The sequence below is a fragment of the Alligator sinensis genome, unplaced genomic scaffold, assembly GCF_000455745.1.
Source record: "Alligator sinensis unplaced genomic scaffold, ASM45574v1 scaffold12_1, whole genome shotgun sequence".
Lineage (NCBI taxonomy): Eukaryota > Metazoa > Chordata > Crocodylia > Alligatoridae > Alligator > Alligator sinensis.
In genome coordinates, this window is record NW_005841973.1 from 2946915 (window position 1) to 2961663 (window position 14749).

At 47.2% G+C, this 14749-nt stretch overlaps 1 protein-coding gene across 5 annotated transcripts in view; it reads left to right on the forward strand.

Annotated features, from left to right (window-relative positions):
* The window catches only part of SFXN5 (sideroflexin 5), a 210223-nt gene that overhangs the window by 184899 nt on the left and 10575 nt on the right, over positions 1 to 14749 (forward strand). For 3 of the 5 annotated variants that reach the window (XM_006020904.3, XM_025200683.1, XM_025200685.1), the window contains one exon: positions 5409 to 9556. In XM_006020904.3, the coding sequence (XP_006020966.1) occupies positions 5409 to 5486 (78 nt within the window). In that variant the 3' untranslated portion in view covers positions 5487 to 9556. Of the gene's footprint in view, positions 1 to 5408; positions 9557 to 14749 lie in introns of those variants that run through there. The other 2 variants (XM_025200686.1, XM_025200682.1) reach the window with 2 other exon arrangements.

Genomic DNA, 14749 nt, shown 5'->3' on the forward strand with positions numbered 1-14749 from the left:
CTCTTTTGCGTCCACCTTGGTGTTTGCATTTCAAGTCACCACGGGAAGAAGGGTTCTTGTCATTCTGCCACCTTGGGCCATGTTCCCTTCCTGACCACACAGTCCTTGGTCAGACTTGTTTCAGCAGTCTCGACACGGGGAAGCTGCTGTCTCTTTGCAAGGATTCTCGAGCTTTTATTCCACCCCGACCCGGCTCGCTGTCACTGCCCGAGTTGAAGTCCCTAGGCCCCCGAGCAGCTGTCATCCAGCATTTCGCACAGGGGGACAAAGGACATTCTCCTGCCCAAAGATCTGGCCTCCCATGTGGAAGAAGGTAGAAAGCAGCACGACACCCTGGACTCAAACAGGGCCTTCTGTCGAGGAGGCACCGAGACTTGGGTGGGACCCAGAAGACTTGCCTCTAACCACTTGCTAGGACTGGATTGTGTGTCCCTTTGCAGCAGGCATATCCTCGCCCATGAAGGGGATTCTTGGGATGGCTGTGATCAAGGAAAGGCCTGGTAATAGAGGGAAGCTGTGGTCATTGCCAGGGTCCAGAGCAGCTGTAGAAGTTTGCAGTTGGAAGATCTCCGCACCAGTGATCCCACTCTTCTGCAGACCCACTCGCATTTAGGACTGGGTCCTGGAGGGGCAGACCCCATCCTCCTTACCACGGCAATGTAGGAGCTTCTCCAAGAGGATATCCACTTGGAGAGTTCCCTCTGAGCTGCACTTACGGGTTGGCGAAGCAGCCCTCAAGTCTCCACGTCCAGTTCGCGGCTCAGGATTCAATGGGGAGCCAGTCTGAAGGGTACAGCAGGGGGCTGGGGGGTGTTATTGGCTCTCTAACTTACTGAGCAGATGGGCTGCTTCATTTGCACCAGTTGGAGCATTTTCAGCACACGGGGCTTCATTCCTGTATATAATGAGCTGCAGGAGCCAAGCCCAGAGGTCATGCATGAGTCGCTGTGGCCAGGCCCGTGCCTGGGTGGCGCGAGTGCTGCTTTCTGTCCACACACAGGGGGGAGGTCAGTGCTATTCTCCCACCGTGACTGTGTGTTATTTGTGACTCCAAAAAGACGTCACATCCATGGATGGATTCAATAGGCACACCGATGTCCTGGATGTAGAGAAATCCAGTTCTTGTGGAGCATTTCACTTCTCCCAAGGGTCCCACCTCAGTCTTACCTTATCCCGCCATAGCCAGCTGCTTTTCATTCATAAACTAATCTTGACTAGTGCCAAGGGAGCTGCAAGAACATGCTGGTTGCTTTCAATAGGAAGGAGGTGTAGGACTGGGTATTTTCTCTGTATCAATGACATTTCAGCATGTGTTGTCCCACCCGCATTGCTAGTGGCTTCATGTAGGTGTCTGGCCATATAAAGAAGAGGGTTGATCTTTGTGGGGCTTCAGAGGTGGATGCACTGGTGTCCATCAGAGCCCTTTGGAGTTTCTCCATCGTGAAGGACCAGAACTATCTAAAGGTATCTCACTTCACCCCCCCACACCTTCCTGGAGGCTGGACACAAGTAGTTGGGTCGCCAAATACTCTGCATCGCAGCAGGAGGAGTGTGGATGGACTGCCCCTTTCTATCATCCCTGGACCATGAGTCTCAGAGCTGTGCCATGACCTGAAGTCCAGGGGAACAGGAGCCAGGACTGGCAGTCGATACAGCAGCAAGCACCAAACAGTGGCAAACAACACATTCAACAAGAAAGCAGGGATAAGAGTGTCCTGTGCATCAGAAACTAAACTACAGCAAAGGGAGTGAGGGTGCAAAACCCTTTGCTATTACATTTGTTACTGACTTGTAGCTCCACTGCCTTAATTCTGTTTCACCCTAGTTTTTAATGTCTGATTTCCTACCAAAGGGAACAACCTCTCTCCCCGACATCTTTCTGATAAATACATCTCTGGTGTCTTAGTGAAGTATATTATTCATTTACCTGCCTCAGTATTAGATCTGTACTTCTGGGAAAGTCTAGGTGCCTGAGACTGGGGGACAGTGTTTATAGAGTCCCTCCTTATGCCTTTCTGAAGTCAACCAGGAGTGCATTTTTGCCTATAAGGTGAAGCCTTGGGATGACCATCCCCTGTCGGTCAAGAAAGAAGTGACTTCTGAGATCCTCCAGGCATTTGTTTAAGATTTCTTGGGCTTCATGGGGATATGAGTGGGCCCAGCAATGAACTAGAATAAAATATACACAGCACCGCCCCAGCTATTTGGCGCTCCCTTTATTACCTGCATGGGCAGCAACACTGGTGAGGCCTCACCTGGAGTACTATGTCCAGTTTTTGGCACCGCTTTTAAAGAAAGGCATGGACACACTGGGAAGAGTCCAGCAGAGAGCAACAAAAATTATTAAAGGCCTGGGAAACATGACTCACAAGAAGTTTGTCTAGGATTGTGTTTTCCGGAGAATTGAAAACTGAGAAGGGACTTGATAACAGTCTTTATAAACATGAAGGGTGGTTATAAAGAGGAAGGTGATAGACTGTTTTCTGGGGCTGCAGGGGATGGGACAAGAAGTAATGCTTTTATATTACAAGAGGGAAGTCTTACATTGGATATTAAGAGCTTCCTCACTATGAAGTTGGTCAGCGCTAGTAAAGCTAGAGAGGCTGTGCAATCTTCATCCTTGGGAGTTTTTAAGAGCAGTTTTTAAGACAAACAGTGAGATGAGGTGGTTTGGACAAAGATGATCCTGCCTTCAGTGGGAGGCTGGACTAGATGTGACCTCCTGAGGGCCCCGCCAGGCTCCTTTTCCATGATTTGGTCTTCTTGGGAGAGACCGGTGAACAACCGGACTTTCCTGTTCTGTGGATTCATCCTTCTGCTCTGCATTCATCCTGGTCAGAGACCCCTACTTCTCCACTCTCTGCTTGACTCCAGCACCAGCCACTTTGACTTAGCCACCATCTTTAATCCCCTTCTGAAGTCCTCCCTGTCCCAGCCCCATGTTCACATCCCTCTTGGTGCTGTGCTCCTGCAATGCAGGAGTGCTTCAGCTGTGCAAGGGGAAGCGGGAAGGGTGATGTGCTGTACTCCTTAGAGGTGCCAGAAATGACTGTCTGTGCAGCCAAGGAGGCCTAGGGCCTTTGAGGATGTCTACATTGGGCTGTGCGGTCCCAGGGCACTGACGGTCCGTTATTGAGGGTGTTGTGCAAAGCACCCAGCAGAGATATGGACTCACCCCCCAAGCTGAAACGCAGGCTCTCCGCAGCCCGCCGCTGCATCCTCCAGGCTGCTGCCGTGTGGAGGTCTCAGGTCATCAGGTCTGTAGAGGCCAGTATATTCACTCCATTTTCACCCATGCCAGCCTGAATCGGCTGCAGCACGTTGTACCAAACCGCGCTCCCCTGCATCGTCACTGTGCGATAAAAGTGGTGCCTACAGCTTTCCTCTCCATCCGTGCAGCTGCCCAAGGAGCTGTGCCTCCAAGGCAGGGTGCATTTCCACTCCTCTACGGTGCTGATCTCCCTGCATACCTGTGCTACCAGGGCAGAGGATGAGGCCATGGAGGTTAGTTCAAGGTGACCACAGAAATATTTGCTTCTCTTTTACCTGGGTCATTAGTGAGGTCATTCTCAGGCCTGTCCCAGCAGGGCATGTTTAATACTGACCAGTGAAACCAGGTGACGTGCGTGTGCAAGCTGTTTCCTTTCCACACCTGGAAGGAAGACAACAGAAAGAGAAGCTTTAACGGAGCCGGGCAGATGAGAGTTAATCGTCGTCTCAAAATGGCGACTGTCCTCCAGTGCTGTTAGAGTCGCCTTCCCTTTACCTTTGTGGGCAGCTTCCTCCTATGATAATGCTCCTCTCTGTGTTTCAGTAAGAGAAGAAATGGTGAAGTTGCTAATAATGGCACTAAAAAGAAAATATGCTACATCTGTTATGGATAGCAGTACAAAATTAGCTGATCACACCTCTGACACCCAAGATGTCTTCACTTAAAATACTCATTGGCTTACTTTACATAATTTGCTGATTATATTTAAAAGAAATACAATTTTGCAATTACTGTTCTTTCTGGTGCGCTATCTATGCATCATTTTCTTTTTATGTTTATATATTTCTCCTTCATTAGTGCAGTCTGAAGGGTGATTAGATCCCTTCAAACATTTTACAGAGGTTAAACGTTGATTAAGATTTAATTATTACTGTAAATAGCTTGGAATGACATATGGTGCAAAAACCTGACATATGTGCATTTGAATAAATGAAGTGCTATTTCCCATGATGCCTCAGTAGCTGTTTAACAGCTTTGCTGAAGGGTTATGTTGCACCTCATGTTAAGATTGCTTTGATGTTATATTTTGTTGGGTTTTTGCAGCTGAAAGCTAAGAACAGTTTTTCCAGTTTTTAAAAACATTGAATATTTTAAATACCTAAATTGTTTTGCACAAATTTTTGCTAATTTGTCTAACTAGGTTAAACATTTTCAAAAGCATTTAGATTTTAACGTGGGTTCTTAGCATTGTGTCAGCTACAGCACTCGTTAAACGTATAGGATTTTTAAAAATATGATACTGGGAGGTGGCCTGTCCTGTGTTCTGGGTGGGATCCTGGCCTAGATCGGACAACAAGAATGCCCCCATCTTTTCCTCCTGATGCAGTGGGTCATACTGTTTTTAGATCCCAGAAAAGTTTTCATCTAAGTCTGACTGGAGCAGCATAAAGGAGAGAAGACAGAACACCGCTGCCTCTGCAAAGCACCACAGAGAGGATCCACGGATGCATTTTGCAAAGACTTTTTAAGACATATTATTTCATCTGTTAGAGCACATGACTGGACTTGGTACTGCCATAGATGTGCATGGTGCTTTGCAAAGAGAAGAACAACTTGGGGTAAAATTGTGGTCTCACTGAAACCATCAACCCTTTGCCACTAAGGCCAGGATTTCACCCATGGTGCTACCCTGAGAATTTAGGGCCCTGATCCTGGCATTAGACCTGCATAGGCAACTTCTTGCTCCTGGAAGAAGCCCCGAGGACCTCACTGGGTCTCAGCAACTCTAGTTGCAGGGTCAAGGACTAGGCAGGGAGGTGGCGTTAATCAAGGCTTAATCAGAGCAAAGCCCTCTGAGATCGGGGGATAGGCATTGCTGGGTGCAGCGTACCATTAGTACTGTTCATTATTGCAGGGCCAAGTAGGTCTGTTGGGCCTGATCCTGATCACAGGCCATTTTACATTGACCTCTGTATGGGTTACATCTGATTAACAGTCAGAGATGAGATCAAAGTTAGGCTCATATACTTCCCTATAGTTACCCCAGATGGATGCCAGTGTCATTGAGATCAGAATAAAGTCAATGCAGTGTATGTTCTTAGCCACTTACGACTTCTGTATATGTATTTTATCACTTTACCTCTTCATATATCAACCTCCCAGCAGTTCTAACCGGGTCTTCTCTTTTATTTGGCAGATTGAGACATCACGACTCGAGCCAGAAATCGCAATGGCCACTACCAGTAAGACTGTTGTCTACAATAAAGGATTGTAAGTGGCAGTGGATCCTCTCTGCATGGAAGATTTGGGGAGGGGAAGGGAAAAACTCGCAATTACTATTGGGGAGGGGAAAAAAGAAAAATCAAACAGCAAACAATAGAACTCAGAGATAGTAACATATTACCACCCTCGAGAACGGGGAGTACATTAACACTTTCAGAGAACTGACACCTCGCATCGGTCGAAAAGATTAATATTAAAAGTTTTAAATTAGCAGCAGGAACAAAAAAAAAAAAATGAGATTCAAACACATTAGAGAACTAGCTGACAAATAATGTTCTGAATTTACAGCGCTGCGTGGAAGGAAGTTTAATGATACATGTGTGCGGTTATGCCTAACTCTGCGTGAAGGTAGACTACACAAGGCAGTTTTGGTTTTAATAAGAATTAAATCTCCACACTGTTGGATGCTGCACAGACATAATTCCATAGAAATCGATCGGTGCATGAATTAGCGCTAGATAGGGTGTCTGATGAGGGTACAGTATTGATTAAATGTCAGTCTTGCACCAAGAATCATAAAGAACGGGGAAAAAAACAATTCTCCGCGTTTAGATTGTAACACTTGGATTTTAATCAAATAGTGCAATGAAGGTCAGAGCCTGTGTCCCCTCCCTCCCTCCCCTGCAAACAACTAGAGTGATTTTTTTGCCATTTCATAGACTTGCAAGAAATTCTGTGAGAGCCAAAGGCATTGGTACAGTCACAGTGTCTTGCCCAAGATAGAAAGATAATGGACAATTGCCCAGTTGCAAAGCACCGGGCAGGAAAGAAATCCTCTAGTGTAAAGAAAACAGATCCATTCTTTTAACTTTGCACAGATCTATAATTAACCAACTTCTGTTCTCATTTACATTGACAAACACGGAGAGTAACTTTCTGTTGGCTGCGGTGAAGTCATGCTGTTAGAAGAACTGAGAGCAGAATACAACCTCGTAATGAAGGGCCCGATCTGGTATAAACGGTCAGAGCCCCATTGGTTTTATTGGAATTCTGCTGATTTACATTGTCTGAGGGTCTGAGTCATAAAGTCAACCCCTTCCTAATCCCTTTTACACCAGAGTAACTGCAGCCAAAGGATGCAGATTTCTGATTGAGGTTATGTCGATTAGAATTTGTCTTGCTTTTGCATTTTATCACTGCAGAAGATGAAAATTAAAAAGATCTTGATCAGAAGCCAGATGCGATAGCGAGGGGCACAATCCAAGTGCATGTATTATGCTAATCTGTTGGGATTTGGGGTTCTTTGGGGGGTGGTGGTGGGTTGTGCAAGGGAAATCCAATTGCCACTGATGTAGAATGTATATAAATGGCAATATATGAAAGTAAGAGACCTAAATCATCAGTGTGTTACTTCCATTTTGTTGTTTGTCTAACTCCTCTCTGGAGTCACACCAGTGTGCAATGGGAGTTACTCAGTCGTGGGTCAAACCCCAGGGGCTGATCCTGCTCCCGTGCTGGGGGTAAAATCAGGGGTAACCACACTGGAATCAGTGGAGTTACACAAAATAAAAACCACTCAAAGTGGGAAGAGACTCTGTCTCTCAGCATTTTGTCCATCCCTAGGGTGGTGAGTACACCAGGTCATGCTCTCTGTTGTGCTAGTGTAAATCCAGAATCATTTCACTCCAATTGATGAAATCATCCTGGATGTACAGCCTGGTAACAGCAGAATGAGACGGCCTCAGTTTCTTCTAATGCACTAGATGATATGAATGTACACCTCACACCAAGTGAGGTAGCCCACGTCTGCTGAGTAACAACCAGGTATAAGGGATTTAGGGAAAAGAGAGACTGGAAGAGTTGTGTTCTGCCAAAGCAGAGGTTTACAATGAATAGCAAGGATAGGCATACAGTGGTGCTAAGAATGGTTGGTGGAGCCGATGTGATGAAGCACATTCCTCCAGGGCACAGGTTTCAAACGGACACATCGGGCCTGTTTCTCCACTTACACTGTTGTATGTGCCATTGTGACTGTCCTGATAAACCTGGGAGAGAAGCAGCTAGAGCCCAGCGCTGTGACGGTGGTGTGCACCTCGTGTGAGTGCATGCAGAAGCATCCCACCGAATTATACACAAGACACACTGGGCTCGGTCTTCAGCTGGGGCACGGTGGTGTAGTGCTCTTGAGATCAGTGGATCTCTGCTGATTTAGCCCCTCTGCTTTAGCCCGATTTGTGCACTCTCGCACTTTGTGTCATCATTCACACCAGCACCCATGCAGGTCAGTCAGAGACTTTCTATTGACTTCTTCAGGCTTAGAGTCAGACCTAAGGCAAGTGCCCAGTTCCTACCAGTTTGGCTTGCTTGCCGTCAACACCCACACTGGTCCGGCATCTAAGATGACACGGGATGATGCAGCCCAGAATCAAGCCCACTGATCCCGACCAGCGTGTAACTGGATCACAGCAGCAAGGAAAGAGAATATAGCCAGGCTTGCCTCTCTAGCTGAACGAGACAGAGAGAGGGCCAGTTTCTGTTAACTGATCGGGTGCCGAAGCGTGATTGTGTTCCACCTCGTTCAAGTCCTGAACATCCATTCATGTATCTGCTTTTGGAACACGCCGTCATCTGGCACTTAAGATTCATTCACAAAAAAGCAGTGCGGAGGAGGAGGAGGGCGCACCCAGCTTTTGTGTTAACTGTACTCAAGCAGGATGGAAGAGTCGCAGTTAAGTGCCTAAGTACTTTACACAGCTAACAGGTGGAATAGAGTCCGGCCCAGGATGTGCAAAGAGGGGAACACAAAAACCCAAGTTGCTGGTGAGCGATACAAACAGAGCTTTGCACAGATGCAGATCACCGCATTAGCACAGCAGAAAATGGGACTTTTCATTGCTGTGTTGATCAGACTCGAGACAAACCCGGTTCCCAGAACTGGCGGACACTAGTGCATGCGTGCGCACATCATGGAGAAAAACCATGTGCCGAATAAACGAAACAGCTAAACTGAGCCTCAAGTTAATCTGAATTTCCTGATGATCCTAAGGAATGTGAAGCCAAGTTGCATCTTACTGTAGAGAGGGCAACCTGCCTTCTTCATTGTTCTGAACTGAAGTGAAAGTCGTGGAAAAAATCAGCCTCTCGTGTTAGCAGTGAGAACTGTCCTGGTTGTGTTTTCTGTCAGCACTGATCATTTTCTGTGCCACAGGGTTTTGTCACCGTTTGAACCATTCTGCTGAAATCCTGCCAAGATCGCTTGTAGGAGGGGTTAACAGTCATCTGAGGCTGGGGAGGGGATGGAAACGAATACCTCTCTTTGCAGTGGTACTGCTGGGGGGAGGTGGGGATGATTTGTTTTTACATCATAATTACTGATCAAAGATTCCAGTAGCTGTGAACTCGAGCTACCTGCGGGGCTGCAGATGGCGTGAGTAATGCTCAACATGCACAGCTAATTGCAATGCACGGTAGAAAAATATTCAAGGATTTGCTCGCTGCATTTTTTGTAGGGAGAGATACCTGAGGAAAGACGAAAACCCAGCAAGTGTTGCATATGTTAAAAGTCAAACTTTGTTTATTTTTCATGAAGGAGGGAGCAGGCTTCAGTTCAGTGCTTCACAGGTACTTAATAGAGGCGTTGCTGAGGATTGCAGTGTTTTAATGGAAAATGGAACTGGACCTTCATCTTAAATTTCAACCAGAGGGCCAATGCTGGTTTCCCACTAGTGTAAGGAATAGATCTGTTGATGTCAAAGGAGTTACACTGTCTGTCTGGCATGAAGGGGGATCAAAATCCAGTGCCAAGCCAGAAGAGTGACAGCAGAAGGGTCAAGAGGGATGTTCCAGATTGATTTTCCTCCACTGAATCAGAGCAGGGGGTCGGACTCGACGATCTAATAGGTCCCTTCCAACCCTAGAAATCTATGAAATCTATGAATCCCTATCAAATGTGCTCAGTTTGCGTGTAAGAAAGTGGGGTCCACACCGGTGCCAGTGAGGCCGTGCTGATTTATGGCTGCGGGAGAGATGACTTGCCCTTGTTCTACCCCTGATTTCTGCAAATGCAGCCTAGGGTCTAAAAGGCCAACCTGTTCTTCTCTCCCACAGGTTACGTCACTGCCGTGGAGTTATCTAATTAGCTGTGCAGTAAACGTCTCAGCGTCTACACATGCAGCCCTATTAGGCAGCAGTAAACTAATACCGCCGTAGGATAGTGCTTGTAAATAAGTCCTAGTGCGCAGCAACACGTGTAGATGCTGATGGGGCTGGCTGGGGCATGAGGATGCTTCAGTGTGGGGGCTAGCCCTGCACCGGAGCACCCTTGTGCCCCAACCAGTTCCTCTGCAGCACACTGAGCCAGGTCTGGGCAGCCCCGGGGCGGCAGGCTGACCCCCAGACCTCCTGCCGGTCAAGGCTGCTGCGACCCAGCTCAGCGTGCTGCGGTTCTGGGCACAGGTTCAAACAGCTGCCTGGGAGCAATAAATTCCAGCGCGATATGCACTGGAGTTTCTTGCTTCAAATTAAATGCACATGTAGACGCACCCAGTGACCCTTTAACACTGATTAAGTACTAGCAATGATCTCTCTTTCCTAAACCTTATTAAAATAAAACACAGACATTTCTTATGTTGTGCTTAACTCAGGAACTTAAACCAGAGAGGAACTGAGCATCTGCTACTCACTCCTATGATTTCTGCTAGAAGTTACAGATCCCACCACCTCTGGATTTGGGCTACGGTGGATATATTTGATTTCAGAAGAAGGAGATAACAATTAGCCTGATCTAAACTTCTCTGATATATTACCTTCCCATTATGTTATACATAGCCACAAAAATATTACGACTGTTTTCTGGAATGGTCCAGGTCCGCTCAGTTATTTAGAGTTCGTCTCCCACTGTAATAGTTACAGCTTAAATGGGAGTTAGGATCTGAACCCCACTGATATGACTGGCTGCCAGCTATCAAACCCTCCGTTTTGGGCAGCAGAGGATGCAGCATGTGAGACATGAAACACACCGTGCTCTCTCGGAGAGGATTTACTTCTCTTCATCCTTCCTTAGTTGTCTGAGATCCTGCTGTCATTACAAGAGTCCTACTGTGTCTTTTTTCTCCAAGGAACACCCTGCCTCGTTCGATGTGAGTGGCAATTATTGTCTGTGAAGGGGAAGTAAACAAGGAAAGAAGAAGAGCAAAGGGCCTGGAGGAAGGCAGCATGCACATGTCCTCTCTAATGCGCTGCATGTACTCTGCGGCAGAATGCAGAGCAGGCAGACGCCTTAGAAATGCAAAGGTGTGACGCCTAGGAAACAATCATAATAGGGGCACCATTACATATGTTATAGGTTTCCTTCAGTTGGACCAAACCAAACCCCTGGATCTGAATACCTTCAGTGGTGAAATATTTATGAAGCCAAAGCTGAACGTGAATTTTGGAACAGAAAGCCATCTCTAGTAGCAGCCTTCCTCGGACTGCAACCGATGTGTGTTATTAGACCTCGAGGTTACCCTCTTGGCTTAGTGCTCAGGTGACCTGGAGTAGCTGCAGAAGTGACTCAACTCAGTCCTACCCAGGAGCCCTCCTCTTTTCTTGCCCTTAAGTTAGCTGGAGGAACAAAGAGTGCTTGATGCCAGGATCCAAACCATCAAGTGATGGCCGTAGAGCGCGGCCACAGGGGCAGTTTCTCACAGAGTTGCGGAGGGGCAGTGCGAGGAGGAGTTTCTCTTAATCCTTGGCAGTAAAAGTTTCCGTGGCTGCTCTCCACGCTTCTAGATTCATGCTCCCATCTTCCTAGCAAAAGTGTTAGCAGCACTGGGCTCTTCCTGAGCAGGTGATAGAAGCAGGTGCTTCTGGAAATCCCACTAAGCGGACGGAAATCATCCAGCTACACAGACAGCACCTGCCAATGTACCTTTTATGCAACAGATTTTCTACTTCCCAGGGATGAAAAGCCAGGTTCACTGCTTCCCTCCCTCCTCCAGGGGTTTTTCATCACCAGAAATACCCGAAGCCACTCAGCACATCTGGTCTGCACTGTTCCAGGTATTATTTGTCCCTGGATGTTGCATTTGTAGCCCTCACCAACAGGCAGGCATGGGGATCTGAGTCAGTGTTGAGTAAGGCAGTTATTATCCAACTGTTCTCTGTAATACCCCCTGCTAGACATTATGGCTAATGAGGGTACTCCTCCCAGCTTGGTAATGAGGAATAGCTCCATTTAGGAAAGGTCTAATGCCTCTGTGGTGACTGGGCTGAACGAGGCACAACATCTGGTCCGTGATGTGGAGACATCTTTAGCAGAGCACTTGGGTCAGCCTCCATCAGCAAAGGCCCAGTATATTCCTTAACATCCATTGCAGAAGTGCCTGGAAGACACCAGCCATCAGAATGGGTCCTCTGCAGGGTGGACAGCAGCACGAGGGGGGAGATTTGGGGCCATCCAAGGAAAAACCCATGCAACCAGCCTGAGGATGTTGGAGATGGATTTGCCCTGTTCTTTTCACCATTGCTGCTCCCAGAGATTCACATCAGGCCCTGGTCACATCCTGATGAGTGGGAGCAGTCACTAGGAAGCCACCAAGACCTCTGAGGGCAGAACTTGGAGCTATGCCCTTCCAACTCCCACGGCAGCTTCTGCACGCTGTGGTCTGCCCCGGGTACACATCTTCCGCTCTTCTTCTTCTTCTCATGTCTTTGTCATAAACTAGATGTTTTCCAGAATCATGCACAAGCGATGGCTCTTTCCATTGCTGCAGCAAGGTCCTTCTTCCTACGGGTCTCACCAAGGAGTCAGCAAATGAGCATGTGCTCCATAGGCAGCACTTCACCGCACTCGCATATATTTGTGTCCTTAGAGCACTCTCATTTGATCATGTTTGTTTTTGCTCTGAGCATTTGCGTGCAGAGGTGATTCAGGCATCACCATGTTGGCCAGTCTAGATCTACCCCTCTTGGCAGGTCCTTCTGGGGTTCCAGGTCGATTTTGCAGCACCTGGTTGCACGTAGTTTTTCCTTCCATAACCTCAGTCACACCCTGTCAGCCGTTGTGTCCAATGGCACAACACTGGTCACAAAACTCATTCATGTTTTAAGCCATGTAGTCACTTATTTGTCATCACAGAATGGATGTCTGGGGTCTTCCATCTGCCGTGATCTTTCTCTTTGGCTCGCTAGCTTTCCTCTGATATCAGGTAGTGCAGTGCAGTGCCAGCCAGTAGGTACAGGCTGTCTTTTGGAGTTGGCTTTAGACATCCTGTTATTTCACGACAGCTGTCGTTGAGAGCTGGGTCTGTTTTCTTGGCATGAACTGATCGTTCCCAGACTGGACATGCATACTTTGGAGTGGAGTAACACAAGGCAATAGCAGTAGTTTGTAACGGAGCTAGGTTCGCTCCCCACTTTGAGGTGACCAACTTTTACAGTAAGGTGTTGCGGGCGCTGACTGTCCCTTTCATCTTCTCTGCATGTGCTTTGAACGGAAGTGTTCAGTCCAGTGTAACTCCCAAGTACGCAGCGTTTGGGTGATTAGTCAGTGGTATTCCAGCCCAGGGGATGTTTAATTTCTGCTTGGCTTTTCTGTGGCATAGGTGAAAAGCTGTGACCTGTGTCTTGGTTGGGTTGGCACGAAGCTGGCTCTTACTGTAGTCATCCGAGAGGTTGCTCAGTGCAGATGTCAGTGGCAAAGTCCTTCTCTTGTGATGTGACGCATAGATCATCAGCATTTATTGAGCTCCTCGTATTACTGTATGGGTTGGTCATTGGTATATATGTTAAAAAGGATCAGTGCTAGCATGCTACCCTATGGAAGGCCGTTTCATTGTCATCTCCAGCGTCTCCGTTCCTTGCACACTTCTACTTAAATATGTCTATTCTCCAAAAGAGATGGGATGAGCTGCACTAGGTGGTAGCTGTGAGTCATACTGTAGACTTGGCAAGTGGGTTTTGTTGGTTGACTGTGTCATATGCTGCCGATAGGTGTACAAATACAGCACCTGTTATCATCCCTTTCGCGAATCTATCTTCTATATGCTGGGTGATGTTTAATATTTGGCTAGGTCAGGACTTGCCTGGTCTAAATCTAGTTTGTTCTGGTGTTAGATGCTGTTCAATGTGAGTGAAAGGTGATGGAGAATAGGGGTGTTGGTTGTAGCTGTGTTGGTCTAAGGACATAAGCAGAAAAAGTTCTTTGGGTAAATCTGATATCTTTTATTAGACCAACTAAATAGTTGGAAAATTGTTTGATTGAGAATAGGGCATTTGTAAAGCAGAAACAGATGCCACAGAAGTGACACTGGCCTATAGTTGTCTGGGCCAGAAGCATCCTTCCCTGGTTTTAAAAGAGGTATCACATGGACTTGTCACCATAACACAGGTATTCTGAATAATTGTTAAAGAGGCGTAATACCCATAACTTAGTTGCAGGACCAACGTGTTTGATCTGCTCCATGCACATGTCATCGAGACCAGCTGCTCTGCCGTTCGTCGAGTGACTTATTCCGGCGTCAAGTTCATCCATCACGAATATTTGCCACTCTGAAGTCAGTTGGTAAAGAGTAAATATACAGGACAGGAGGCAACCTCTCCCTGCAGCAGAGTGGAGGAATGGGCTCGCTGCAGCAGGAGGAACCCTTGCCGTTTGGCTTCATCTTCAGTATCTGTCGTGGCGTGGACTCCCCGTAGACTTGTGCCCACCAGACACCGATGCACGCCCCTCCTCTGATCTTGCTGGATTGACTAGCCATCCTCCCACCGATTGTTAGGAGATGGACAACGTTATACACAGTGAATCCCCAGCCTTCTTGCCTCCTCTTTTTGGGCATTCTCTAACTCATTTTAAAGCAGGTTTCCCATTTGAAATCAATGGTGAGAGCCCCTCAGAAATGGAAAACCTGACTCCCTTTCTACTTAAGTTGGTGTAAACCAGGAGTAGAGCCATTGGAATCGATATTGTGAGAGAGCCTTGCTGTTTTGCCTCTGGGATTTTATGCTGTTCAGAGTAGAAACTGTCTATAAGGTACCAAGTACATAGTAATAGTGATTTGTGTTGCAACAATGCTGTACAGCCCCGGTACGGAGCAGGAAACCATTGTGTCGGGAGCTGTACAAACAGAGCAATGAGAATGGTCCCATGTCACTCTCACCTTATTCCAGATTTATCTTCACTGCAGTCAGTGCAGCTAACCCGGGATAAGCACGGAGAAGTGGCACGTTGCATTGGGTCAGATCTATTCTTAAATCTATTCCCCAACTCAATTGATGAGGTTTGGATGGGATTTGGATGGCAAGGAAAGCAGCAGAATGGTTCAGGAGAGACAA